The sequence below is a fragment of the Chamaea fasciata genome, unplaced genomic scaffold, assembly GCF_029207755.1.
Source record: "Chamaea fasciata isolate MVZ Bird 193981 ecotype frontalis unplaced genomic scaffold, bChaFas1.0.hap1 SCAF_29, whole genome shotgun sequence".
NCBI classification, from domain to species: Eukaryota; Metazoa; Chordata; class Aves; order Passeriformes; family Sylviidae; genus Chamaea; species Chamaea fasciata.
The window spans coordinates 3,065,436-3,093,296 of record NW_027094114.1 but is presented as its reverse complement, the minus strand read 5'-3'; the positions used below and the strand labels follow the sequence as shown (position 1 = coordinate 3,093,296).

At 54.5% G+C, this 27,861-nt stretch overlaps 2 protein-coding genes across 2 annotated transcripts; one reads left to right on the top strand and one right to left on the bottom strand.

Annotated features, from left to right (window-relative positions):
* Nucleotides 1–1,380: 1,380 nt before the first annotated feature.
* Nucleotides 1,381–8,452, top strand: LOC136302472 (serine/threonine-protein kinase pim-1-like; the record flags this gene model as incomplete). The annotated part of the gene is made up of 5 exons (XM_066205952.1): nt 1,381–1,462; nt 7,171–7,370; nt 7,555–7,758; nt 7,879–7,928; nt 8,134–8,452. Coding segments are annotated over exons 1-5 (855 nt in total), but the record flags the coding sequence as incomplete, so codon positions are not given.
* An 8,820-nt stretch (nt 8,453–17,272) lies between these two features.
* On the bottom strand, nt 17,273–18,088 carry LOC136302594 (olfactory receptor 14J1-like). The gene has a single exon (XM_066206061.1). The coding sequence runs from the start codon at nt 18,086–18,088 to the stop codon at nt 17,273–17,275; it is 816 nt and encodes a 271-aa protein (XP_066062158.1).
* Nucleotides 18,089–27,861: the final 9,773 nt, after the last annotated feature.

The following is a 27,861-nucleotide window of genomic DNA, read 5'->3' as shown; positions in this document are numbered from 1 at the left end:
TCCCTAGAGAGGCTTTGTACTGACACTCAGTGGGGCTCATTAATGCTCTGAGATACTCAATGTCTTTTAAGGTACTTTGGGTTTTCCTTCCCACACTCCGTCTCTGAGAGGTTTTTGGGCACTCTTGGCCTCCAGTTCTCTCCTCCAAGGAGTCCATGAGGAGCCTGTGTTGGGGATGGACCTCAGTGGGACCCAGGAATGCTTTGAGACACGCTGGGTTTTTCCTCTGACTTGGACTCCTGGAAAGGTTTGTGCCATCTCCTCTCAGGCCCTGAGGGCTCAGCACCAAATGCACCACGGGGCTCTTTGGGATCAAGCAAGTCCTGACAAACCACGGCTCTGCCTTGATTTCCCTCTGCTCTGGTGCAGTTCATTAGGAAGGTTTTGTACTGCAGTTATGGAGAAAGATTTCAAAGAGCTTCTAAGAAATACACATTCCTGTAATAAGGGTGTGTTTTATTACTGTTCTCTTTGGAGCAGAGGTGATTGCAGCATTCTGTGATTGATGTCGATCCATGGTCTGGCCTACTCAGAGAAGCTGTGCCTTGAGGTCTGACCCAGTGTGGACAACCTTGTTCCACATTTCCCAAGCCCATCCTGCCTGTCCTCACTCACCTGGGACCTGCTTTGCTCAGAGAGCTGCCTGCACTCAGGCAAAAAGGGCTTTTCTATTTTTGAAGCAACGTAAAACTCTTAATTTTCCCCACTGAAAACAGACACACTCAAGTGTGTGCCAGTCCAAGGGGCCACCAAAACCACTCCAGCCCTGCCCTGGGCCGGCTGTGAGGGTGGATAAGCATCCCAACTTGCCCTGGGCCACTGCAAGGGGCTGTGGCCATGGACACTGCACTGACCCCACTGCTGGGTTTTAAAGCCACGGCAACCGGGAGCAGTTCAAATGTCCTTGGAAACAATGGGGAGGACTGGGACATACTGGGGGACACTGGGAACACTTTTGGAGACACTGGGACATATTTTGAGTGATACTGGGGGATACAGGGACAAACTGGGGACAAGGGCAACAGTGTGGGAAAGACTGGGGGATACTGGGGCGTTCCATGAAAGATATTGGGGGATACTGGAAGGGAATGGGAGTGAACTCAGGTGTATTGGGAGGGACTGGGTTGTACTGGTGATGAAATGGACTATAAAGGGGGGGACTGAAGGGGCAATGGGGCAGAACTGGGCTGTACTGGGGATGAACTGCGCTGTACTGGGAAGGACTAGAGTGGTTGAATCGGCTGTTCCCGCCTCCGCAAACTCCCATTTGCCGAGGTTCCCGCCCGTCACCGCCAGCACCCAATCAGTGCCAGGAAACCGGGCCCTCGGGGCGGTGCCTGGTGTCGGTGCCACGTTTCGGTTTTGCCTTCAACTCCCGTCATGCACCGCGGCCCAACTGAGCCCCACTGCACCCCGGACTACAATGCCCGTCATGTCCCGCACTCCACAGAACCCCGCCCCCGTATCCCCCCTCCTCCCCATGTGTACCCTATGTTTCCCCAGACCCTCCAGGATCCCTAAGTGCCCCTTCAGTATTTATTTGGAACCCCCCAAAATCGTCCCCGACTCCCCTGACTGCTCCCAACCCCAGAGATGCCCGTTAGAGCCACTTCTGGGAATTCATCTCCGATCATCCCCCGTGCTCTCAGAGCTCTGCCGAACCCAAAATCGTCCCCGACTCCCCTGACTGCTCCCAACCCCAGAGATGCCCGTTAGAGCCACTTCTGGGAATTCATCTCCGATCATCCCCCGTGCTCTCAGAGCTCTGCCGAACACAGTCTCGCGCCGAAAATTCCTGCTGTGCCCCGTTTCCTAAAGCGCCCGGTTCGAGCTCCCCAAGTTCCCCCCAATTCCTCCCGAACCGCACACGTTTCCCCCGAGGGCCTCAAGTCGCGACTCGAACGCAGAAGTGTCCGCCAAGCGCCTTCCGGGACCCGCCACAGCTCGGCTTTATGCACTTCCGGGACTACAGCTCCCAGCATGCTCCGCGGCGCACACAGAGCCCTATTCCAGCCGTGACTCCATCTCCCGTCATGCCCCGCGCCCCACCGACAGCCATTGGAGCTGCGCCTCGAACTCCCGTGATGCTCCGCGGCCCCGTTACACCGTGTTCTACCCGCGCTTACAACTCCCATCATCCCCCGCGCCCCAGAGAGTCCCCTCAGGGCCCCCCAAGTGCCCGCCCGGACCCCGAAGGGCCCCAGATTCCCCTCCCTGACCTCCAAGTGCCCACCCGGCTCCCCCAGATGTCCTTCAGACCCCCAAATTTTCTTCAGATTCCATCCCCAGGTTTAGAACTGCCCCAAATGTGCCCCAGAAATGTCTCTGTGGACCCCAAAGTGGCCCCTTTTACCCCGTCTGAGAAAACGATAAAGAAGATGACAAAAGGAGTAAAAATAGGACTAATTAGCATAAAGAGGGAGGAATCAATAGCCAGATGTTGTCAATGAATTAATGAAGGGAATTCTGTTACTTAGAACCAATGACCAATAATTTTTTGGGTTGCTAAAAATGTATCGATTTTTTAAAATACATGTAAAACTTAGGTTAAAACATATATAATAATATTTTATATATTTATAAATACTATTATAATTTCCTGATAATTTTTTTAAAAAAGAATTAATAATTTGCAAAAATTATTTCAGATGTCAATTTTTGGTGGATGATTTCAGACACGGTGAGGTTGAGGTGAGGAGCAGGTTGTCCAAACAGGGTCAGCCTGCAAGGGGATCATTCTCCATGCCTAGACCTCCTAAGGAGACACTCAAGATTAAGATCACTTGGGGAATGTTTCTTTCACCTCTTCAATGAACTGAAAAATAAAAAAAAAAAAAAAGGAGCCTTGATTAGAAAAAAAATCAGGAGGTGCACTTTGAAATTTTCCTCCATAAGAGAACTCCAAACTGGCTCCAATCAGCTGCACAAGCCCTGGAGACGAAGACAAGTGAAGGAAGAAAAGGAGGTCGTGACTGCTTTCTGGATTTGAATCAGCCCCATGCTGGATTTGGGGCTGAGTCCACAAGCTCCAGGCACTGAGAGAAGGTTGAAGAAGCTGCTCAAGGAGGCAGAAGCAAAACTCCAAGTCCCTTGGAGCATCCCTGGGCCCCACTGAGGGCAGGGAGTGCCAAAGGCTCCCCAGGGACTGCTGAGAGCAGATCCTTGAGGCCAGGATTGCAGGGAGCCGCAGGCTGTGAGCAGGGAACTGCAATGCTGAGCAAGGCCTGGGCTGGTTGGAGGGAGCAGAAAGGCCAAGCCCTGAGCCCAGGCCTGGCACAGCAGGGCCTGTCCCTCCCGGGTGGCTCGGGGCTGGTTGTGGGGCAGTGGGATGGGAGGGGCAGCGAGGACAAATGGCACAAAGCTGTGTGACACTCCCGATCCTCATGGCAGTGCGGGCCTAAGTGACACAGCAGGGCCTCATGCAAACAAGAGGCCATAATGAGCCTGTGGGGCGGTAACACCCCAGAACACTGAAATAATGGGGGTACCCAAAGGTTCTCTTACTCGCGTTTTGTTCACAAAGAGAAATGCCAACCAGATAGTCTCAGGATGAACAGATGCACAGAATATTCTTATTTGCAAGGAACAGTCAAGGATCATAAGTCCAATTCTGAAGTTAATGGCCCATAGAGGGATGGAACCCTAAACCTCGGTGATATTAGCACCATACTTTAACCAACTGAGCTAAGAGGTCAAAGCAACACACAGCTCTACTGGCAAAATATAGAAAATCAAGGAACTTGGAAAACCATTTAATAAAACATCCAACTCAAAATAAAACTCTTATCATAGCAGTAGCTTCATTGACTTAGCCCATTTGACCTGGAAACCTTTACAGAATTACAGAATGACAAAATTACTAGATTGGAAGAGACCTCCAAGATCATTGAGTTCAACCCATGTCCCAACACCTCACCTAAGCCATGGCACCTAGTGCCACATCCAGTCTTTTAAAACACATCCAGAGATGATGATGCCACCACCTCTCCAGTCAGATCATTCCAGAACTTTATCACCCTTTCCGTAAAAATCTTTTTCCTAATTTCCAACCTATATTTCCCTTTGTGCAGCCTTAAGACTCTGTCCTCTCATTCTGTCAGTGGCTGCCTGGAGAAAGAGTCCAAGCCCCACCTGACTACAAACACATTTCAGGGAGTTGTAGAGAGTGATAAGGTCACCTCTGTGTCTCCTTTTCTCCAGGCTAAACAACCCCAGCTCCCTCAGTCGTTCCTCACAGGAGTTGTGTTCCAAGCCCCTCACCAGCCTTGTTGCCTCCTCTGGACACATTTAAGCATCTCAAGGTTATTCTTAACTGAGGGCCCAGAACTGGACACAGCACTCGAGGTGTGGCCTCACCAGTGCCGAGTACAGGAGAAGAATGACCTCCCTGCTCCTGCTGGTCACACCATTCCTGATCCAGGCCAGATGCCATTGGCCTTCTTGGCCACCTGGGCACACTGCTGCCTCATGTTCAGTTGCCTGTCGACCAGAACCCCCAGGGCCCTTTCTGCCTGGGCACTGTCCAGCCACACCGTCCCCAGCCTAGAGCACTGCCGGGGTTATTGTGGCCAAAATGCAGGACTCAGCACTTGGACTTAATAAACTTAACCTTGTTGCACTCTGCCCACCCATCCAACTGTTCCAGGTCTCTCTGCAGAGCCCTCCTACCTGACAACTGATCGACAAATGTTCCCAGCTTAGTGTCGTCCACAAATTTACTAATGAAATATTCGATACCCTCATCCATGTCGTCAATACAAATGTTGAACAGAGCTGGCCCCAGCACAGACCCCTGAGGAACACCCCTGGTGACTGGCTGCCAGCTGAATGCAGCACCCTTCTCCACCACTCTCTGGGCCCGGCCATGCAGCCAGTTGTTAACTCAGCAAAGAGTGCTCCTGTCCAAGCCGTGGGCTGCCCGCTTTTCCAGGAGCGTGCTGTGGGAGACAGTGTCTAAGGCCTTGCTGAAGTCCAAACACACAACATCCACAGCCTTTCCCACATCCACCACACAGGTCACCTGGCCATAAAAGGAGACGTAAAAACTGGTCAAACATGACCTACCCCTCCTAAACTCATGCTGGCTGGCTCTGATACCCTGGCCATGACACAATATAAACTGTTTCATGACCTTTACCAGGTACTGAGGTCAGGCTAACTGGCCTATAATTACCAGGATCCTCCTTCCCACCCTTCTTGTGAATGGGTGTCACATTGCCCAGCTTCCAGTCCTCTGGAATCTCACCAGTGGGCCAGGACTGTTGGTAAATGATGGAGAGCGGCTTCACAAGCTCATCTGCCGGCTCCCTCATCACCCTGGGGTGGATCCCACCTGGGCCCATAGATCTATGAACATCCAAGCAGCTCAGCAGTTCTCTGACTGCCTCCTCCTGGATACTAAGTTCCCTCCCATGTCCAGTACAGAACAAAGGTTGGTCTTCCTATTGCAGTAAATATATTTGAAAAACTTTTTTTAATATCCTGTACAAAATTGCCAAATAAAGTTTGAATTGAGCGTTGGACTCCCAAACACTTTTCCTACATGCCCTAGCAATCCCCTTAAATACTCCTTGACCTGACCCTCCTTCCAAAGATGATACATCCTCTTTTTATTCCTAAGTTCCTTCAAAACCTCCTTGCCCATCCAGGCTGAACCTTTGCCTCGTCAGCTCATCTTTCGGCACACAGGGAAAGCCTGTTTCTCTGCCCTCAAGATCTCTGCTTTGAAGCACGCTCACCTTTCCTGGACTCCTTTGTTTTTAAGGGCTGCTTCCCTAGCAACTCCCTGAATAAGTCTCGTAAATAGGCCAAAGTCTGCTGATTGGAAGTCCAGTGTAAAAGTCTTCTTGATGTTCTTCCTGATTTCACCAAATATCGAGAACTCTATAATTTCATCATCACTGTGTCCCAAGGAGCCTCCAACCACCACATCTCCCACCAGCCCTTCTCTATTTGCAAACAACAGGTCGAACATAGGCCCTCCCCTGGTGGGGCTCACTCACCAGCTGCAACAAAAAGTTGTCGTCCATACACTCCAAAACCTTCCTGGACTGCCTCTTTCCTGCTGTATTAAGTTCCCAGCAGATATCCGGAAGCTTAAAGTCACCTACAAGAACAAGGGCTGGTGATCCTGAAACATTCTTCAGCTGCTTATAGATTAAGTTGTCCACCTCTTCTTCCTGGCTGGGTGGATGATAACAGAGTCCCAGCAGGTTCCCCTGGTACCCCGTCCTGTTTTCTTAGGGTACAACAGTAACAATGAAAACCTTACCAAGGGCACAACTCCCAAGTCCACAAGGAAAAGAACAGACAAGCTGTCAAGTTCTTCAAATATTTGTCCTGCTTTGCTGCAAGACTCCTACTGCACACACGGTGTGGAAAGCCAAGGGAAGCTGCAGTTGGTGGCACGTCTTGTGACAGAAGCTGCACCTCGTTCTCCAGGAAGTGTTCTTGGAAAGAGCAGACAGGAGTGTGGAGAAGATTCTGGGAAAACTGAAGGAGCTTCTAAGAAATGAAATGAAACTGTAAAGAAGCAATCAAAGATGTCCTTGTCAAATGATTTTGATGCTCCCCTTTTCCATCTTGCACTACTTCTCCATCCCATGAACTACAAATGGATCTCACCTCTAAGATCCATGATTTGGCAAGTTGGAGATGCTGTAAAATACCATGAGCTACACACAATTTGCCTTCCCCTGTTTTTCTTGGAAAGCAATGCTGGAGACACAAGTGCAGTGCTTGGGCCAGGTACGAATTCTGCATTCAGGGAACGTGCTCTGACAGTGTCTGACCCTCAGCAGGGACAATGCACAGCAGCAACCAAGGGGATTGCTCTGCCACAGTGCAGGAGTCAAGACTCTGGGTCTTGGCTCTTGTGGGCAAAGTTCCCGTGTTTGGACAGGCTCGGGGCTGCCCCAGGGGAGCGCAGGGCTCAGCGTGGGGCTGAGCGGGCAACAGACAAATGGACCCGGGGAAAAACGGCCCCGGGGCTTCAGTTGCTACGGCAGCAGCGGCAGCAGTGGCAGCGGCAGCAGCAGCAGCGGCAGCAGCAGCAGAAAAAGCGACTTTTGTGGACTTCCTCCTGCTTTTCCTCTCCCGCAGTCCCGCACCCTCTCCCGATCTTTCTGTCCCGGTGTCCCCGTCCTCTCACAGTCTCCCTCTCCCCTGCAGGGCCGGGCCATGCCCCCGGCTCGCCCCCGGCCTCGGGCAGGGCTGCCACGTCCCCGCCCCCGGCCCCGGGCCTCCCGCTGCGGTCTCGCCTCCACCGGGCTCTGGCTGTCCTGGCGATGGCGGTGCCGGACGAGGATCAGTGCCTGGGGCTGCGGCGGCATCGCCGCCCTTTGCCTCCGCCTGTGCTGAGCCTGACCTGGGTCCCGGCCCCGGCCCTGGCCCCGGCCCTGGCCCCTGCCCAGGCCCCGGCCCCTCCCGGGCCCCGCGGAGGACACACGCGGCGCGGCCGCTCCCGCCGCCTCCGCTGCGTCTTCCCCGGCCCGAGCTCCGCCGCTCGGCAGCGTGGCCGCCGGCCCCGAGCTGCCGCTGTCGCGTTGCCAGGAGCGAACGCCTGGGGATTCCCGGCCTGGGGCAGTTGAGGGGCGCTCGGGGGCCGTTGCTGGCCCCGGGCCGAGCACTGAAAGCCACGTCTCGCCGGCAGGGAAGGCGCAGCAGGGCCTCCAGGAGCAGTACCGGCTGGGTTCACTGCTGGGGCGCGGCGGCTTCGGAAGAGTCTTCGCAGGGACGCGGCTCTCGGACGGCGCACCGGTGAGCGGTGGGGCTGGCGGCGGGCGCAGGAGGAGGAGGAGGAGGAGGGCGGAGGAGAAAGAGCATGGGGCTGGGCAGCGTGGGCAGCGAGTTCAGCCCGCTTCTCCCCTTTTCTTGCAGGTGGCCATCAAAAGAATGCCACGGAACCGCGTCCGGCTCTGGGGAGAGCTGATGAGTGAGCGGGGGCCAGCGGGAGAAGCTGGGGCGTGCTGGGCGGGGACGAGCCGAGGCCCGGCAGGGTGGAAGCCGCCAGGACGCCTCGAGGGAGAGCGGGCGTGGGGCCAGCGGAGGGTGCAGAACATCCCGGGCTGGGTGAGGGCTTCCCCACCTCTGGCACGGCCTCAGCTCCACTGACGGCATCGCGGTCCTCCCACAGCCCAATGGCACCAGCGCACCGCTGGAGATCGTGCTGCTGGACAGGGTCTCCACTGGCTTCCCTGGTGTCGTCCAGCTGCTGGAGTGGCTTGAGCTCCCCAGTGAAATCGTGATGGTGCTGGAGCGCCCGGAGCGGTGTCAGGACCTCCAGCATTTCATTCGGGCACAGAGGTTCCTGTCCGAGGAGGTGGCGCGGGAGCTGTTCCGCCAGGAGCTGGAGGCCGTGCGGCACTGCACCAGCTGCGGGGTCCTGCACAGAGACATCAAACCAGAGAACATCCTGGTTGACCTGGCCACCGGGCAGGCCAAATTGATCGATTTTGGCTGTGGCACCTACTTTCAAGACACGGCATACACGCAGTTTGCAGGTGAGCCCACGCAAGGATGTGCTCCCAGCTCCTGACATCTCATGGCCCAACATCTCACAGCCCAATCTGGGTGTGGCAGTGGGGATTCTCCCTTTTGCTGCCAGTCATGGCACTGAGATTTCAAGTGAGTTGCTTTTGAGCAGGGGTGGGTTGGGGCCCACCTTCCAGCCCTGCTGGCAGCCTTTGCCAGCCGCTCTGCCCAGGACTGGGGCTGGGGCAGCCAGCCCGACAGAAACACCCGTGGGTGGGGGTATCAGAGAGCGTGGAGTCAGAACCTGTGCACCAGCCAGTTTGGTGTGCAGGTGAGAAAGGGCTTGGACTGCTCCTCTGGCCTTCTTTGTCTTGTGTTCATAATGTTATTTGGGGCAATGCAGGCAGGGAGGAGGAAGGCATGGTTTTCCTCCTGCTCTGAGTGGGTTTTTTCTTGTTCTGTTCAGGCCTTTCCAGGGCTTCTGCCGCCCTTTTCCAACACCAGTGGTTTCTTTTCCAATGGCAATTTTTCACACAAGTCCCAGGTCATGGTGGGAGGGCAGCGGGTCACATTATGTGCCACTGGGGCAGTCCCCACATGCCCAGGGATGCTGGGGCCAGGCTCTGGGAGCAGCAGCATCCCCCTGATGAACTCCATCTGTATTCCATAGGAACACCAGCATAGAGCCCCCCAGAATGGACCGACTTTGGCTGGTACTATGGTGAGCCAGCTACCATCTGGTCCCTGGGCATGCTCCTGCACCAGATGGTCTGCGGGCAGCACCCTTTCAGGAGTGGCTGGAACATCAGCTGGGGCCAGCTCCCGCTGCCACAACGGCTCTCTCAAGGTGGATCCTCATCTCTGGGCACAGGGGGAATACCAGTGCTGGGAGACAGCAGTTGGCTCGTGAGCGTCCTGCTCTGGCAGCTGCTGAGGAGGTGGCACATGTCCTGCTCTCCTGCTCTCCTGCAAAACAGGGAATTGATGGGAATGTTTAGGCCCAGCTCTGAGCACATCCAGCATGGCCTGGGCATGGGAATATGGGGCAAAGCAGCCAGGGGCCTTCTCCAACTGACTGGCAGTTTCTGGTTTCTCTTCCCAGAGTGCAAGGATCTCATCAGGTGCTGTTTTTTCGTGGATGACATGGAAAGGCCTTCATTAGAAGACCTTTTTGGTGATCCTTGGATGCAGGAGATTCATCTGGAGTAGAAGAAGGGAGAGAGCCAGAGGCTCATTTTGATGCAGGGCCCTGGTAAGTTCCAGCTGCAAACATGCCTTGGCAATCAGAAGCAAAGAAACCCAGACTTTTTTGTGCTGCCTGTGTCACTGCACAGGGGTCATCAGGTGGGCACAGGCAGCCCTTGTGCTGGAGCTGAGCTGCTCTGCCCACCACTGGTGGGTGCCATGCGAATTGTTTTGGCTTGTGATGGTTCACTGACAGCTGGGGCCCTGGGCAGAACACTGACAGCCTGGTCTCACCCCCAGGGAAGGAGAAGGAGCCCCTGGAGAAGCTGGACCAGGTGGGGCTGCTGCTGCTGGAGACAGCGAGGACGACAACAAGGATGACAACCTCTTCCTGAACCTGGCCACCAGCAATTGAAGGTGATGGACTTCAATTCTGGCACCTTCTTCAAAGCCAGGCTCCACAGCCAATTTGCAGATGAGTTCACACACAGGGGGATGCTCCCAGATTTGGGCATTGCACAGCCTGGCCAGGAACCAAAGGTTCCCCCCTTTACTGGGGCTGATGCAACTGATTGTTCAGTGGGCTGCCAAGCTGTTTTGTGGCAGGGCTGGGGGAACGGGCTGGAGTGGTTCTGAAATGGGAGTCGGCTCCTGGCCCTGCCAACAGCTGCCACCCCCCACCATGCACTGGGCTGGGGCTGGGACAGCCAGCCCGACACAAACAAAGCCCCAAGGTGGGAGCAGAGGTGGGACTCCAGAACCTGTGCTCGGCTGCTTTGCTTTGCCGGCAAGGAAGGACTTGGGCTGCTCTACTCCCTTTGTTTTCTTTGGGATCACCATTATTTTGGGGGGCAGTGTAGGGGGGGAAGAGTGAAAGCATGGGCTTCCCTCACTGGTGGGTGGGTTTTTCCCTAGCATGCAGGGCATGGGGGCTTCCTCAACCTCTGACAGAGATAGGATCTTTTACCTTTTCCCTTTTCTCCCTTTTTTGTCTGTAATCTCTTTTTGTTAATTTGATGATTGTTTGTCTAAAGGAAGCCTTCTAGGTGGTGTCCAGTCTTGACTGGGAAGTGCTTGGGACCAGCTGTGGAGTGGATGACGGAGAAGGCTGAGGACGTGGTTTGGGAGCAGCTTTTCTTCCCGCGGCGGATGGCGTGAGGTGTGTCCCCGTCTTGTTGGCACGGGTGGGGTAAGAGCTTTTGGGAGATGGCAGCCAGCACAGGAGCATCCTGCTCTGGGCAGCTGCTGGGGAGGTGGATCTGCCCTGACTGGCTGCAGGCTGGGCACGTGTCCTGCCCTCCTGCTCTGCTGCCAAAGGCAGCAATGATGGGCAGCTTTGGGCCCCGCTCTGAGCATGGCCAGCATGGCCGGGGCACCGCGGGCGGCTGGGACAAGGGCACAGGAGCCTTCAGCTGATGGGCGGTTTCTGGTTTCTGTCCTTGCAGCCGGGCTCTGCGGATGCTGAGGCTGCTCTGGGCTCTGCCAGGGCTCTGCTGGAGCTCAGCACCGGGCCGGGATCAGCCAAAGAAGAAACGGTGTGACCTGCAGCAGACTTGCCTTGAGCATTTTGGCAATGCAGCTCAAGTTTGCAGAGGGTGCATCTCCAAGGGAAAACATGACACCCCCCAAAATAAACTTGTTTAATACCTTCTGAAATGAAATCAATCTGGGGTGACGCCAAATGACATTTTTCAGCTTGCTCAAGCTGTAGCTCAGCATTTCTCTGAACAGTTCTGTCCCCCACCTGCATTTTCCTTCACAACTGCTCCCTATTTTCCCCCAGTGAGTGCCCAGCTGATTGCAGTCTCCATCACACTATTGCCATCCTTGGTGCCTGTCACCATTGGGAAGACCAAGCCCCAGGCTTAGGGACTCATCCTGTCACTGGCTGAGGGGCAGCAATGCCTCAGAGGTCTGGTGGCATTTTAGTGTCATTCAGAGCTGCTCTCTTGCCCTCAGCTCTCCTCACTGCTGAGTTCCCACTCCCTTTTCCTCATCCTTCCAGCAGGATGAGCTCTGTGAAGTCCCGTGAGCCACCCCACTCTTCCCGGCCCACCCACCCACCTCAGTTAGGCTGAAGCTGAAGCTTCTTTGTCTCCTCTGGCACACCAGTGCAGTCCCCTCTGCTGGGAGCCCAGAGCACAGCACACAGCAGTGCAGTCCGGGCTGGACCAGCTGCCCTCCACCCCTGGCTTGGCTGTTTGTGGCAGCCAAATGCTCCCTGTTTGCAGCTGTCCCTGCAGGATGGCCCCAGGGCAGAGCCCAGCCGGGCTTCCACTGCATCCCCTGGAGCCTGGGGCAGACAGTGGTGCCAGAGCTGAGGTTCATGGGGAGCAGCCAAAGCTGTGGCTTGCAGTCAGTGTTTGCAAGTGTTGTGTTCTCATCTCCTGCAGCTCATGGGGAAGACAGCAAGTGTTGCCAGGCCAGTAGTGCCCCTCTGTGCAGGGACAAGGCTGAAGGGCTTTCCCATTCCAGAGGAGTCGGAACTGAGCCTTGGCAGGGCTGGAGCCGGGTCTTGCCTGCTGTGCGGGACTCGCTGCCCACCAACCGCCCCCACCCGCCGCGCTCCATCCTGCAGGGACAGAAGGGTCTGTGTGTGCCAGGGGCTCTGGGATGTCTCTGTACCCATGGACAGAAGGGTCTGTGTGTGCCAGGGGCTCTGGGATGTCTCTGTACCCATGGACAGAAGGGTCTGTGTGTGCCAGGGGCTCTGGGATGTCTCTGTACCCATGGACAGAAGGGTCTATCTATACAAGGGTTTCCATAACATCTTTGTTCCCTTGGGTATGGAATGAACACTGAGTGAAGGTGTCAGTCATGTTCCTTGTGCACTCCTTCCTTTCCATACAAGACACATCTATGCACTCCCCCACATACTGATATTTTAATAGGATAGGGATGGATAGAGATTTCCCACAGAGCTCTAACTTTGGCACAACTCACTTGTTTCCTCATGGGCAGGGAATTTTTTTCCCAGCTCTTTGTGAGTAGGTTTCCAAGAGCTGAGGGGAGCAGCATTCAGAAGCAGTTTCAGGATTTCTAGGCAGGAAATGGTGCTGACAACCATCAGTGTAACTCACCTTATTCATCAGGATGGGCTGCTGGTTCTTTAGGAATATGGCACGATGGAGCCACTAGACTTGGAAAAATCCCAGCTCTCTGTGGATCTGTGGAAAGGGGGGAGCAGCAGGAAAACTTTGTATCTGCTTTGGGGGACACAAGGTCCAAGGAGCTGTGGTGGCAGGTGAAGTCCCATTTCATGACATTCGCGAATGGAACAGGACGAAGCTCCAAGCACCCCCAGTCCCACTGATGAAGTCTTTGTGATGCTGCACATGCTCAAAGGAAAGCTGCTGTCACACAATCTACTGAGATTTATATCTCTTTCTTTTTGCAATACTTTATGTCTAAGTTTCAAACTGCAAAATTTTTACACTCACGATGCAGTCATGCACATTCCATCTTTCAATTTCCTATTGCTTCAACCACTATTTAAATTAACTTAATATTGGTTAAAAAGCCCAAAATCTGCCAAAGGAATTCAGCTGACGGATTTTTTCCACCAGCACATTAACAAAGTAAGTCACTGAGTTGTCTGTTCAAAAAATCAGTTACCTCTTTCCTAATCCAAAGTTACAGAAGACTTTTCACTAAACATTTGGGGTAGTTTTTATCTTTTATATATTTTCTAATCTTTTCTTTTGCTTTTTTCTTTTTTTTTTCAAAACATAAAACACATCCTATAAAAGGCATTTCCTTTGCTCCTGGTTCCCCTGTGGAGCTGCTCCCTTCCTGGTGGCCAAGCTGCTCAGGCAGAGCCCGGCAGCTCCTGGCCCTGCAGGGCTGAGGCTTTTCCCCGTTGCTGGGCACAGACTGATGGAGCAGCACTGCTGAACATGGGGACACACAGAGGGAGCAGAAGCAGCTGCCTTTGTCCACCTGAAGCTCCAAGGCCCAAACTCTGAGCAGACAGGGCTGGAAGAGACTGGCAAGCTCCCTGTTTGCTGTGCTGCCCCACTTGTGCCCGGCCCAGCTCTGCGGGAGGAAGAGGGAGAACAAGGGGCAGCTCCTGCCAGCCCCCAGCCCAGGGACCCCTCCGCCCCGGGCCCTGGGGCACTGTCAGCACCTGCTGCTCCAGCCACGGCTTCTGCTGGCCCTGACAGCAACAACCAAATTGCGCCTGATCCCCAGGGAGCAGCAGCAGGGCCTGCATCTGATCCCTCAGTCTGGGGCAGGGCTGGACAAATGACCCCCACAGCAGCAGCAGCAGCAGCACATGGAGCTGACTTTGAGCACAGCCCTATGCCACTGTTCCCTCCCGTGTGCAGTGGTGTCACAGCAGCCTGAGGCACCCGGGAGCCCTCAGGGCCAGTTGGGACTTGAGATGGCAGCCCTGGGCTCCTGGGGGTTGTGAAAGGAAGAGAGGTGGGGACTCCTTCTCCACGTAGAGCTTCCCAGATGGAAAAGGCTGCTGTGAGCAGGCAGCTGCAAGGGCAGAGAAAGGAGGGTCTCCACCACTGGATCTGTGCCAGTTCCACAGTCCTGGGCAGCAGCCACCAAGCACAGGGGGAACAGAGGGCACAGCAAGAGGGACAAAACCAGGCAAGGTCAGAGACTGGGAAGAGCCAGACCTGGGAGCAGGAGCAGCTGCTTCATTGCACTCTTGGAGAAAGCTCTTGGCTGCTTCAAAGTGCTGAAAGGCATGAAGAGCAGAGAGGAGGCCACACCAAACAGTGCTCCTGTTTTCACATCCGCCCCTCTCAGTGTCCCAGAAGGAATTAGATGAACTGTATTCTTCTCTCCGAGTCGTCTCGTTCAGTGTGAGCAGCTTAGCAGCAGGAGCTGAAGGAGCTGAAGCCTTAGGCCACAAGCACTGACCAAGAGGAAATTCTTGAGTCAAGTAATGCTGCTAACATGGACCTAACAGAATCCAGCAGATGGAATCCTGGAATTATAGAATTCTTTCTGTTGGGAAAGACCTCTGAGCACATCAAGTCCAGCCGTTCACCCAGCAGTGTCAAGCCCAACACTAAATCTGGTCCCTGAAGTACCAAGGCCTGGACAACAGGCCCTGAGCCCAAGTTGTCCTCTGGATGCAACTTCCAACCAAAGATTATCTTTGTATGTGCTCATTAATGAAATATGCATGGTCATTAGTGCTGTGATAGATGTATCCCCTCATCAGTGAAACATGGATTGATCTTTCTGTATTTAGAAACTGGACAAGGCCATGAAATCCCACATCTGGCCTTGTTTGGTGGTGGATGGTATTGGTTATTGGTTATATTTGAGCTCTGACCAGGCTTTGGAACAAACCCAAGAGGAGAATGAAACCAGATGTTCCCGCACCAGAAGTGCTGTCAGTTTGTTTATTCAGCGCTATCAGAGCTGGGCCCTCTCACAGCCGGGTTGGAGCCTCACCTGTGGCTGGAGGCACCTGCAGGAATTCCCAGTGTCCGGGAGTGGCTCTGCAGTCCTTGGCTGTGACAGCTTCCCCCAGCTGATGTGTGGATCTGGTTGATGGGAAAGTCTGAGAGTAACTGGTACATCTTTTTTCATAATCACTGCAGGCAATCTTTGGTAGTGACGACTGGGTGCATTGCTGAGCTTCTCCTTTTGTCATTCTTTGCAGTTTTGTGTTATAATAAATCACACCATACCTGAACCTTGTGTCTGTGTTTTTGGTGCTGACCCTGTTCAGTGGCAGAACAGACACTGCAGCCCCACAGAACCAAGGGTACATTGTGACACTGCGGGGCCTGGTGTGACCAAGGGGACCAGAGTGACACCGTGGGGCCCCATGGAACCAAGGGACCGGTGTGAAACTGCGGGGACTCTTATAATCAAGGGCCCATTGTTTTCCTCTCCCTGCCCCAACCCTGCAGAGCAGCCCAGTCCAGTCTGGCCCAGCAGCAGGAGCTGGAGGCACTGGAGGTCATGGACAGCCACTCTGTGTCTGCAATGCTCAGGAGATGCTCAGCTCAGGCAGCTCCTGCAGCCCCAGGGCCAGCCCCACTGCCCAGCACAGCAGCAGAGAGTTGGCCCTGGGGCTCCTCAGGCTGCTCCTGCTTCCCCAGGGACAAGGCAGCCTCTTGCCAGGGCTCCTCTGCACACCCACGGGCTCCTGCTCTGCTCCTGGCACACGGCAGCTGCCCACAGAGCCTTTCCCAGGGGAACACGTCTGTGCTGGCCTGAGCAGCCATTGCTGCAGCCCCTGCCCTGCTGCCCACAGCCCCGAGCTGGGGCTGCTGCTCTGCAGAGCACGGGGGCTGTGCTGCCCAGGGCCCTGGGCTGCCTCTGCTGGGCTCTGCTGCTCAGCCCGGGAGACAGAGGCAGCCGATGGTGCTCCCTGCACTGACCCCCTCCCACATAGGCTCTGCTGGGGCCATGGAGGCTGCTCAGAGCTGCCTGCCTTGTTCCAGGGCTGCCACATGGCCTTGGGGCTGCCCTGGATCCTCCTGGGGAAGTTCCCTGAGGGTCAGAGCAGTCAGTGCCCAGACTCCTCTCCCTGTGCCTGCTGTGTCCCCTGGGGCTGCAGAGCTCTCCTGGCTCACAGCAGACATTCAGTCCTTGATCTCGGGGTGACCCCACCCTGGCCAGGCCTGTGCCCAGGGAGCTCCACTCCCTGCTGATCCCTGGCACACACTGTCCCTGCAGCTCCCCTGTGTTCTCCTGGCAGCTCCCAAGGCCCTCCAGACAAACATTCCCCTGCCATCAGCCCTGGCACAAGCTGCAGAGCCCCAGGAAGGTTCAGCACAGGCCATTCACCATCTGATGGGCCCTGGCCACCAACAAGCAGAACCTGAGGCAGCCCTGAGTCCCCTGAAGGCCACGCTGGGACCCTGATGTCATCCCACTGAGCCCTGGGAGAAAAAGGAGCACAAGGAGCCTCTTCAGAGTCTGTTCCTTGGGCCTGTTCCTGAGAGTGACTCTGCAGGGAGAGCAAAGCCTTCCTGCCCTGCCCTCCCTGTGCTGCTGGAGCTGCTGTGCTGGAGCCCAGCTGTGTCCCAGCAGTGCCCATGGCCAGTCCCTGCCTGTGGTCACAGCAGGGACACGCAGCAGGACAGTGACCAATGTGCCAGAGCACTGCGGCCTTACAGCCACAGAAAGGGCTGGGAAGGAGAGGCTGGAGCTGGGAAGAGCAGCACTGAAAGGACCAAGCACTGCTGCCTCCTGGCAGTGCTGCTCTGCTGGGACTCTTTTCCCCTTCTCCCTTCTTATTTCATGCAGGTCTCAGAGTTGGGATCCCAGATAAAACAAGCACTGCAAGGTAGTTTATTTTCTTCAAATGTAGCAATAGCACACATCCTGGTTTACAGAGCTTCTTGGTCAAATTCAAGAGGAAGACAGTGAATTAGATGGAGGTGATTAAAAAAAAATAATTTGGGATAATTTTCTGTCAGAAAAAAACAATTGAATACTTCCAAAGACCTGGGAAGGCCTGTTGGGCCTTTCATGAGTTCCATTGCGAACACTATGCAGAAGAAAACAGGCAGTTTGTTGCTCCTGAAAAGCATCTACTCATCATTTTCATCAGGGCATCCTTGAGCTCCTGGTTCCTCAGGCTGTAGATGACGGGGTTCAGGGCTGGAGGCACTACCAAGTACAGAACTGACTATGCCAGATCCAGAGATGGGGAAGAGATAAAGGGGGGCTTCAGGTAGGCAAATGTGCCAGCGCTGAGGAACAAGGAGAGCACGGCCAGGTGGGGGAGGCAGGTGGAAAAGGCTTTGTGCCGTCCCTGCTCCGAGGGGATCCTCAGCACAGCCCTGAAGATCTGCACGTAGGAGAAAACAATGAACACAAAACAACCAAGACATAAACAGATGGAAAACAAAAGAACCCCAAGTTCCCTGAGATTGGAATGTGAGCAGGAAAGTTTGAGGATCTGTGGGATTTCACAGAAGAACTGGCCCAGGGCATTGCCATGGCACAGGGGCAGGGAAAATGTATTGGCCGTGTGCATGAGAGCATTGAGAAAGGCACTGGCCCAGGTAGCTGCTGCCATGTGGGCACAAGCTCTGCTGCCCAGGAGGGTCCCGTAGTACAGTGGTTTGCAGATGGACACGTAGCGGTCGTAGCACATGATGGTCAGGAGGGAAACCTCTGCTGAAATGAAAAACACAAACAGAAAGAGCTGTGCAGAACATCCTGCATAGGAGATGGTCCTGGTGTCCCAGAGGGAATTGTGCATGGCTTTGGGGACAGTGATGCAGACGGAGCCCAGGTCAGCGAGGGCCAGGTTGAGCAGGAAGAAGAACATGGGGCTGTGCAGGTGGTGGCCGCAGGCTACGACGCTGATGATGAGGCCGTTGCCCAGGAGGGCAGCCAGGGAGATTGCCAGGAAGAGGCAGAAGTGCAGGAGCTGCAGCTGCCGCGTGCCTGCCAACGCCAGCAGGAGGAAGTGGCTGATGGAGCTGCTGTTGGACATTTGCTGCATTGGGGTCTTGAAATCTGTTGAAGGAAGGAAGAAAGTGACTTTGAGGGAAGATTTCTCGCAGTAAAGTCAAAGGTCTTTCTCACAGAGCAGTCCCTGTCACTAAACATATCCCCCTTGTCTATGTCTAGGAGAACTTCCTTCACCTTGGTTGCTCAAGCCCTGATTGCTGCTGGCCAGTGTTCAGTGAGGAGTCGGACCTTGACCTGCAGGACACCTGCAAGTCAGTCCTGACCCCCAGTCAGTGCAGGGGAACAGTGAGGGCAGGGGCCAGTCCTAGGGTTTGAACTTGAGTCTCCTCCTAAGGCACAGGAGACACCAAGTGAAAGGGATGGGGATTGCAGGTGGCAGAACAAGAGATTCTGCTGCATCTGGATAGAACAGAGAGCCCAGTGAGGCAGGGGCATTGTCTGAGCCTTAGTGCAGACTGAGGGGAGCTGCTCTGTCCCTCTCTCCTGTTCCCAGCAGCCCTGGATTTGAACCTTTCTGAGCTCCAATCCTGTGCTACCCTAGAAAGCCAGGTGACACTGCTGAGAGCAGAGGGATCCCTGACACACAAAGTGGCCCCTGCCTTTCCCTAAATCAGGGAGATTCGGCTCATTCCCAGCCTGCCCAGCCCAGAGCTCCCCGGGGCAGAGGGAGCTGGGACACCCCATTGCTGTGCTCAGCCTGCACAGGAGGAGCCCAAGGGCTGGGCCTGAGCCTGCAGCTGGAACTGCCATTCCCAGAGAGCCCGTCAGCAATGCCAGCAGCATCTGGGCAAGGCAAGGAGAGAGAGAGCCGGGCCCTGAGGAAAAGCCTTTCCCTGCCCAGCCCTGCACAGCCCCTCCCAGGCAGCAGCAGTGCAGGACAGTGGCCCTCAGGCCCTGGTCAGCAGGCAATGGGCACATGGCAGGAGAGATGCCCTGCATGTCTGGGGCTGCTCTGCTGGCCCAGGAGGGGACTGAGGGCCCCGAGCCCCCAGGCTGAGGGCTGTGCTGGCTGGGAGGGGACACAAGAGCTGTGCTGCTCAGGGCAGTGTGTGCCCTACAGGGCAGGGCCGGCAGGTGCCACATGTCCCCTGCAGCAGGGCTTCCCTCAGCACTGCCTCCCTCCCTCCCTGCCCACGGCTCTGCTGCTGGAGCTGTCCCAGCCCGAGCTGTTCCTGTGGCCCCGGGCTCCTTCCCTGCCAGAGCTGCCAGAGCCCAGCCCAGCCCTGGGCCAGCTCTGCCCTGCAGCTGCTCGGGGCTGCAGGGATTAAAGAGCAGCTCCCCCAGGCCTGGGCACCATGGAAAGGTGATGCTGGATGGATCTGGAGGCTGGGGAAGTGCAGGCACTTGCTGAGGTTCCCAGGAATCCTCATCCTGATGCTTTAAGAGCCTCAGCCCTTGCTCTGGCCTGCACAGCTGAGTTTCCATTGCTGCCAAGTTGAGTCAGGGAAAAATGGGAGCACAGACTGAGGAAAGCAGAAACACAAGCAGGAAACTCCTGCCCTGAATGAGCTCATGAAAAGTCCCTTCAGAAATTACCTGGGCATGAGCTGGAGCTCTGAGCAGCCCTGGCACACACAGCACCCTCTCCACAGCAGCAGGACCTACCCTGGCAGGAGTCACTCACTGCACTCACAGCTCCCCTCCAGCATCCATGGGAGCTGCCAGGCTGGCTGAGAGCTGCCCCTGGCAGGTGACAGATCCCCCGGCCTGGCCAAGAGCCCTCAGGGCTGCAGCACCTGCTCTGCACGACAGCCCTGGGCACCCCTGGCTGCAGCCCCAGCTTCAGCCCCTGCAGCCGTCCCTGGCAGCAGGAGCCGTCCTGCCCTGTCCCTCTGACGGTGCCCAGGGCAGCTCTGCTCTGGAGCACATCCTCCCCCAAAGCAGAAAGGGCAGCAGAGCCATCCTTACAGTGCTGTCAGTCCTGTCCTGGGTCAGCTTTAGGAGATCCCTGCAGCCAGAGACTAACTGTGTCTGAAGTGGTGAGGATTTCTCCATGAAGAAGTTCATAATTTTTAAAAGTTGTGAAGATTTCTCCATGAATTATCTCAGAATTGTCCTTCCAGTTGCTTTAAGCCTCTGTCTGCTTTACTGCTCTCAGGTACCTGCAGGCAGTGCCCTCAGCCCTATTGGGCTGGGAGTGGAGCTGCTCCTGAGGAGAAATGTCTTTTAAAATCTCTTCTTGGTTGCCAGGAGGTGCCTCTGTTTCAGGAGCCCGGCCCAGCTCAGCAGCACAGACACAGTACCAGGATTTTAATGACCCTCTTGGGCCTTTGGTGTTGTTTACATCAGACTCAGTCCCTAAGAGAGTGTTTAAAAAACTTTCTGAGAACTCCTACTCAGATTGAAACTCCAAAGTTTCTTGAAGTTTTAATGGGTCCCACTGACAGACATGACTGAGAAAATGTCCCCAGGTTCCAGTTAGAGCAGAATACTGTAGGCACTGATGACAGGTGGGGACAAACAAGGCAAAGGTGTCTTTGATGCTGAGGAAACCTGCATTTGTTCCAAAAATGCAAAGGGCCAAGGCCCGAGCCCCAGCCCCTGCCAAGGCACATCCTGTCCCTCCCTCAGTGCTCAGGGCTCTTCCCGGCCCACTGGGATGTGGGGATGTGCAATGCCCAGGGCAGCACCATGGGGCGGCCCCTGCCCGGCTGCTGAGCAGGGACAAGGAGGCAATGAGGCCCCAGGCCTGCAAGGGTCACTTATCTCCTCCTCATGGCTCAGGCCCAGGCCCAGCAGCCATGGCCAAAGTGCTGCAGGAGTTGGCTCTGTCAGGGCCTTGCAGCTGCTGCCCATCCCTGTGCCCTGTGCAGCCCAGGCTGTCCTACGGTGTCCGTGCCCTGCGCTTCTGTCCCTGCAGGCTGTCGTCATCCCCCGGCTGCCCCACCTGGCTGGGCCCTTCCTTTGCTGACAGCTCTGTGTCCTGCCTGCCTCTGCCTGGCCACACAGAGCCTTGGGCTGCTCCAGACTCTTTCTGGGGGATGTTTTGCACCACAGCCCTGCCCTGGGACAGAAATTCCTCTTTCCTTGTGTCCCGTTTGGAACTGCCCAGGAGATCCGTTTGGCATTATTTCATCCTCAGGCAGTTTCACACAATTAAGAAGAGCTCCACCATCTCTGAAACACCCCTTCAGGCCCTCTCAGGCTACTCACACCACTGAGCCCAGGGCCCTTAGTCTCACGGGCTTTGTGCTTGTGGTCTCCAGATTATATCTTGGGAGATTTTTGTGTCTTTTCAAGGTCTTCTCAGATTAAAACATCGTGGTCATAATCCCAGAAAAATTGGCATTTTTTTACAAGCCTGTATTGGCAGTGGAAAGGGAAAAGCCTTTAAAATTGTCAAGCATAAATTCAGACTTGATATAAGAATGAAATATTTTGTGTTTATGCTGACAGGACAGGAACAGGTTGTCCACAAAAGTGAGTGCCCCATCCCAAAAAGTGTTCAAGATCTGGAGCTTTGACCATCTGTTGCAGTGGTAGTTGTGCCCTCTCACAGCAAGGGGGCTGCAGTACATGATATTTTAGGGCCATTCCAATTTTAAAAAAACAGAAGATAAACATTTAATTTTAGGGAAGTTCTGACACCTCCTCATGAAAGCCTCACCAAGGGGGTCAATGGCAGAGCTTTCCAGCATGATGTCATCTGAGCATGGGAGGTTCTGCGTTGGGGTCTGAGATTTACAATGGAAATCCACAAAGGGCATTTGGGCAGTGTGCAAGATTTCCCATGGGATATCTAAGAAAGGACCCCAGGAAGGGAAAGGATGGGGGATCAAGGTGGTTTGCTCAGAGGTGATGGTCAGTGCCCATCCCTGGCCATGCCCTACAGCTGATCCCCACAGCCTGTGCCATTTTCCTAAACCCCCTGCTGCCAAGAACTCTCTGGGACAAGGGAGCTCTCTCTGCTCGTGGTACTGAGGGATGTCCAAGTGCCAGATACTGGCGTGGGGACCACAAACCATCAGGTCCTGTGTCCTTTGGGGCCCAGGCACTGTTGAGACTGGTGTGTGTGCACACAGCACTGGTGTGTGTGGGGCTGGGTGTGACCACCAGGGAACATCAAACCAGAGCAACCAGAGAGCAGCAGAGGCCTGGGAGCCACTGAGTGAGATCAGCTCCTGCAGGGATCCACATGGTCTGGGTGTCTGTGCAGCTCTGCATCTCATCCTGCCATGGCAGAGCACACAGACAGCCCCTCCCTGTGTCCCTTTCTCCACTGACTGTGCTTTGGCCTGGCCTGGAAACCTCCCGAGGTCCCTCCCAGGGGGAGTCCCTGTGCATTTCCCTCCCCCATGGCTCTGCCCTTCCTGATCCTGTGGTGTTTTAACAGTGGAACATGGTGCCCAAGATGCAGAATGGAAACAAGCTGTCTGTAGCCCTTGAAAATCTCTTCTTTCCCTTTGCTCACAGCTGATGACTCTTGGCTGACAGGGACGAGCTGTAGTCTCTGACTGCTTTGTTCTGTTTGACTCAGGGTGGAAGTGCTGACGTCTCGCCAGGCAGCCTGCAAAGGCCTCCTGCAAATGACTGAGGAGGAGGAGCCCCAGGATCGGTGTGAGCCACAGGAACTGCCTCCACCAGAAGTGCTGCCAGTTGAGCATGACCTGAACGTGGTGGAGGACAAGAGCACTCCGTGGGAGGAGGTAGAACATTTGAACAGGGAGCTGCAAGTGTGTCTGTAGCCCTCGGAGGGGGAAAAAAGGGAGGAAGTGGAATATGGTCCTTGGGAGGAAGTGGAATATGGTCCTTGTGGCAGTCCTCCTTCAGAAAATCCCTGAAAATGGAAGATGAATCTGGCCATGAACTCCAGTAACACCAGCTTTTGGCTTTGAGCCATCCAGTCAAAGGGAAGTGGACGTGCAAAAAATCCATTTGAAGAGCCCTGTGTGTGGCAGGCTGACAGCATCTTCCTAAGGGCTGGCATTTGGAATGTATCTCAGGGTCATCTCTGCCAGCCACCTTTCTGAACCAAACTCATTTCTTCTCCCAGATCTACACAGGCTCTTTCACCAAACCAGCTGCAGCAGGAGCATTGTGTCAAGGAGCCTTTGCTCCCCAAGCTGAGACGGTGATCCCGGGCAGTCGGTTCATCTCCTGCGCTGACACAGCTGCTGCTCAGCAACAGCAGATCGAGGAGGACTCCCTGGAGCTACTGAGTACGTCTTGTGTATTTGTTGTCTGGAGGATAGCGTATTGTGTGCACGTGGCAGCGTAGCTGGACCAAATGTTCTTCCTCAGTTTGATATCACAGGGACATTTAGGATTCCCCATAGGAACTTCTGTAGATAATCAGTCTCTTCTGGCAATTTCTGATTCAGAGCTGCCTGTCTGGTTGTTTTGTTGTTGTTACCCAGGCGACCACAAAGTGTTCAGAGCCCCAGCAATGGGGCTGCCTTTTTAGGTGTCTCCTGGAAGCTGGGATCTCTGCTTCAAAGCGAGCATCTTGAATTTTGTTTTCTTCAGGGACAATTGTGAGCATGGAAAATCCCATGACAAAATCCATCAAAGTCAAAAATATCGGCAGCGGGTGAGTCCAACCACAAAACCATGGGCCAGGTGTTTTCCTGGTAGAATATCTATCAAGTCTGAAGTCAGGCAAGCTGCAAAAATGTTCAGACACTGAGGATAGATTGTTCCATCTCTCAGTACCAGTCAGAATTTGTAAGCGTGGCAAGAAGGCATTGTCAAATTGTCAAATGGTCACACTGCCAAGGTCTTGCCTGGAGCAAGGAAAATGACCTGGTAGATCTCCTGGTCTCTCAAGCATGGGACAGCGGTGTGTTAATTTCCTCTGCATTTTTGTATAGCTATAATCAGCTGGCTACACGTACAGAGGGAGAAGAATCTTGCTTGCCTGAAAGAGAAACCTACCCCCTATCACAGCTTTTTTTCCAAGAGTTTGCTGTAGGAAATACTCCATGGTCAGGATTAGAACTGCATAATTTAGAGACTGAAACCCGAGAAGAAAGAAGAAACTCTCTTTCTGAGCTGAGGCAGTCATCCTCAATGCTTCAGGCCCAGTGGCCATGCACTTGAGAGCAAAATGCCTCATCTGCCTTCTGACAGAGCCCTTCTGCATCCTGCAGGTTTTAGGCATTTCCAGCAGAGATCTCCAGTCTGGGCTGGCTTGCACTCCAAGATCTAAATGCTTTCTCCTTTCTTTGTGGCTCTTTTGTTTCTCAGACTTTTGGAGAGGTTTGTAAAGCACTCAACACTGCCACAGGAGGAGAGGTAAATGCCAACAGCCCCCACAGACTCTGCTGCTCTCAGGGGCTTTCCTCTCTGGTGTCAGCTGTGGCTGCAGCTTTGGGTAGAGCTGTGTTGAAAAGACACAAGTAGCACAGACTTGTGGCAGCCTGCAAATTGCATTTGGGACAGTCTTTGTCCTTCTCAGGTGCCAGAAAGAAGGCAAGGAGGGAAGTGGTTCCTTTCACAGAAGGACTCGCTCACTTGCTGAATTGCTAAAACAAAGGTGGTGCCTCCTCGAGCATCTCCCTGCTCTTTAAGGCTACAGCTTGAGTCCGGAATTTTCATTTCTGGCTGCCAGCAAATACATCTGAATGATACTTGTGGGAGCTCAGTACCTCTGAATGACAGAACCAATAGGATTTCTGCAGAAGCCATTTCATATTTACATTACACTATGTTTATAGATTGTAAGACCACTGTTCACACCTTCATGCCTTTCTTGATTGGTTCGTCTGCTTTGTTGGCTCAGCACACGTCCCTTAGGCAATTTGATTGGCTATAATTCCGAGCCTTCATGGCCTCTAGCTCATTCTTCTTGTCCTGGTATTCAATTTCCCAGGCTCCTCTTCTTTTTAGACCAGTTTGTGTCTCTGTGGCCTTGATATATTCCCAAAGAGCTGCTACTTGTAACTAATATCTCTAGGTGGTAGTTGGGCTTGAGCACTTTGTATTCCAAGTTATGCAGATACATTGCTGCAGATACATTGCTACAGTTAGTGGTAGCTCCTCAGCCACCTGCAGTGCTGATGGCTCTCTCTTCTGCTGGAGAAGAGGCCAAAGAGGAGCAAAATGAGCAAAGTTCCCACAACCCTACAGCTCTGGTGACAGCAGAGTCAGATTTTCCTGAGATAGTAAATGCCAACTCTGGAGGGTGCTGTCTTTAGTGCAAGGCAGAGGTGCAAGTTTCTGCTCAGCCAGCACTTGCTGCTGCTGGCTAAGGATGCTGAGTGCTGCAGTCCTGCCAGGACCTAGCATAGGCCCCAGCCAGTGACAGCTGGGAAATGGGCTTTGATCTGCCATGTTGAGGCACCAAAGGGCTGGTGCTCCAGGTGAGCATCTGGCTCAGTGAAGCTCTATGTCTTGGCTTCTGCAGCGCTCTAGCCCAAGGGTGCAGGGGCTCCTTCTGGAGGTCACAAGGTTTTGTTTGTTTGTTTTCCCATTTGGGACCTGTGTTTGGCTTGTGGAAGTGTTCTGCATTTTTCTCGAGTCGTTCTTCACTTCCACAGAGACATCATGCTTTTGATAAGTCCCAGCTATTCCTTCTGTCCTCCATAACCAAAGCTGTGCCATACCACAGGTGGTGCCTTCAAAGTGACTCCAGTTCCAGCCTAGACCTCTCCTCTTCCAGACGACTTCTTCCCCAACACGCCCAGCAACACCAACCCCAGCTCAACACCCTGCCAAGACCCGCAGCTGTCCCCATCCCTCCGTAGAGCTTTCCCACCCCCTGGTTCCCTGCACATGCCGTGGGATGGCACTCAGGAGGATGTGCTCCAAGGCCTTCCCTGGCAGCAAGCTCAGGCTGCCAGGCCTACGGTTCCTGGATCATCCTTCCCACTCACCCTTCCCGTGCTCGGCTGTTCCATTTGCGCTCAGCTCGGACTTGTCCGCTTAAGCAGGACTGCTGGTAAAGGATGGAGAGCAGCCTGGCAAGCTCCTTCTCCAGCTCCCTCTTTACTCTCGGGGGAGGTAGAACATGCCACAGGAAAGCAAGCAGTGCCAAAAGACTTGGGCCAGCTTCAGGCACATTTAGGAATGAAACAAGGCCTTTGTTTGATGAAAGGAAGCACAGGCAATTGACAGAAGGAAAGAGTACTTAGCACACATATCCAGAAGTACTTAGCACCAGTTAACATAAGAAAAACCTGGAAGCCTAACTTGGCAAGAGAGTGACTTGACAAAAAGCTTTAGACATAGCCTTGGGGAAGACCTAAGGGCAGCTACAGAATCAGCCCTGTGCAGGGAAGGGGTGAGGAAGATGAGCTGCTTTGGTGCGCTGAGTCTCCTCCTGGCCAGCAGGTGGACATTAGCTTCAAGTCTAGGACTCTGACGCAATGTGTTTCTTTCTAAGCCCCTGCCTATGGAATCACCTCAGCAGTCTAAAGACGCAAGGTATTTTTGAGAGAATTCCTACAGAAACCCTCTGCAATTTGGACGTGGCAAAGAAGACTTGTGGTGGGGTGCAGAGCCATAACCTCCTGCCAATAAAAGAGCTTTTGGTGGACAATGCATTTGTCTGCTGATTTCTTTGAATTCTAGAGACCTCTCAGGACTGCTCTATCCTGAGGGAACGCCCTTGGCCTTGACCTGTAGGCACTCACGCAAGCTTCAAATCAGCTGCCTCAGCTTCCAAGACCTCTCTTGGCCGGCATCATGACGGGGATGAAGGACTGCTGGGAGGCACTGCTGGGACCCAGCAGGACAGGACCTGCTGTCTCGTGTCCACGTAGCAGCACCCCCTGACACAGCCGGGGTCATCCCGAAAGCAGACAACGCTCACGTGTCTGCGGAGAGGGGCAAATAGCGCTGGGCTCCTCTCAGGGTGTCTCAGCTGGGCCTGCTCCACAACACGCCCCCATTTGAAGGCCTGCTAATGCCCAGCTGCCAGAAATGCCTGCCTTGTTCTCTCCAAGATGCACAGGAAGAGCCAGTGAGCAGGGCGCCTTGGGAGGCAAACCTTCCAAGCCTTTTCTGAGGCCATGGACACCCCAAGATCAGCCAAGACTCTCCGTGCCACCTGGCCCACACAGCCCATCTCGGTGCCGGCCCTCTGGGCCGCAGCAGCTTCCAGCAAGCAAGAGGCAAATGCATATTGCCAAGAGTTGAAACACAGCAGACAGGTAAGATGTGAGAGGTGTGTGCACGAAGGCCTTTGAATTCACAGCTCTCAAAGACAGCTTTGGGGCTGGCAGCTGGACAGAGATGCTCCTGCTCACACCTGTGTCCAAACGGGGGGGGAACACACCCTGCTGCAGGTGCTGGCCTTGGTCTCCGCAGGTCCGAGTGGATTCCTCACCTGCTCTTCACAGCCTGCTCCTTTCCCTTGTCCATCTGCCGAGTGCAACGGGCCTCAAGGACTGAAAGGACCACAGAGAGCCAAAGGGGGACAGTTGCTCCGACAGCACCGGGAGCTCCTAGGAAAGCGCTTTCCTTCAGCAGCAAGCCCCTTTCCCCCAGAGGCATTTCCCCAAATGTGTACCTTTCTTGGGGAACACCAACACACTCTTAAGAAACCCTGGCAAGGCTGAATTCCTTCTGGTGCTTTCTGGACCGGCGCTCCAGCTCTAGCTGGGATTTCCCCCAGTGTGATTCCAGGTGGAGGTTCGCACATGCAGCCCCAGGCCCTCTACAAACATAAGCTGCCTGGTGCCTCTTCACCTGCCTCGATGCCTGCCTGCGCTCACAGCAGCAAAACCAGGCTCTTCCCAGCCAGAGACCAGAGCCCTGTTCCCACAGGACGCTTTTGCCAGCACCTTCCAGGACTCTCTGCTGTGCACCCAGCACTTTTCATGCCTGCTCTCCACAGCCTTTGGAACACAGAGC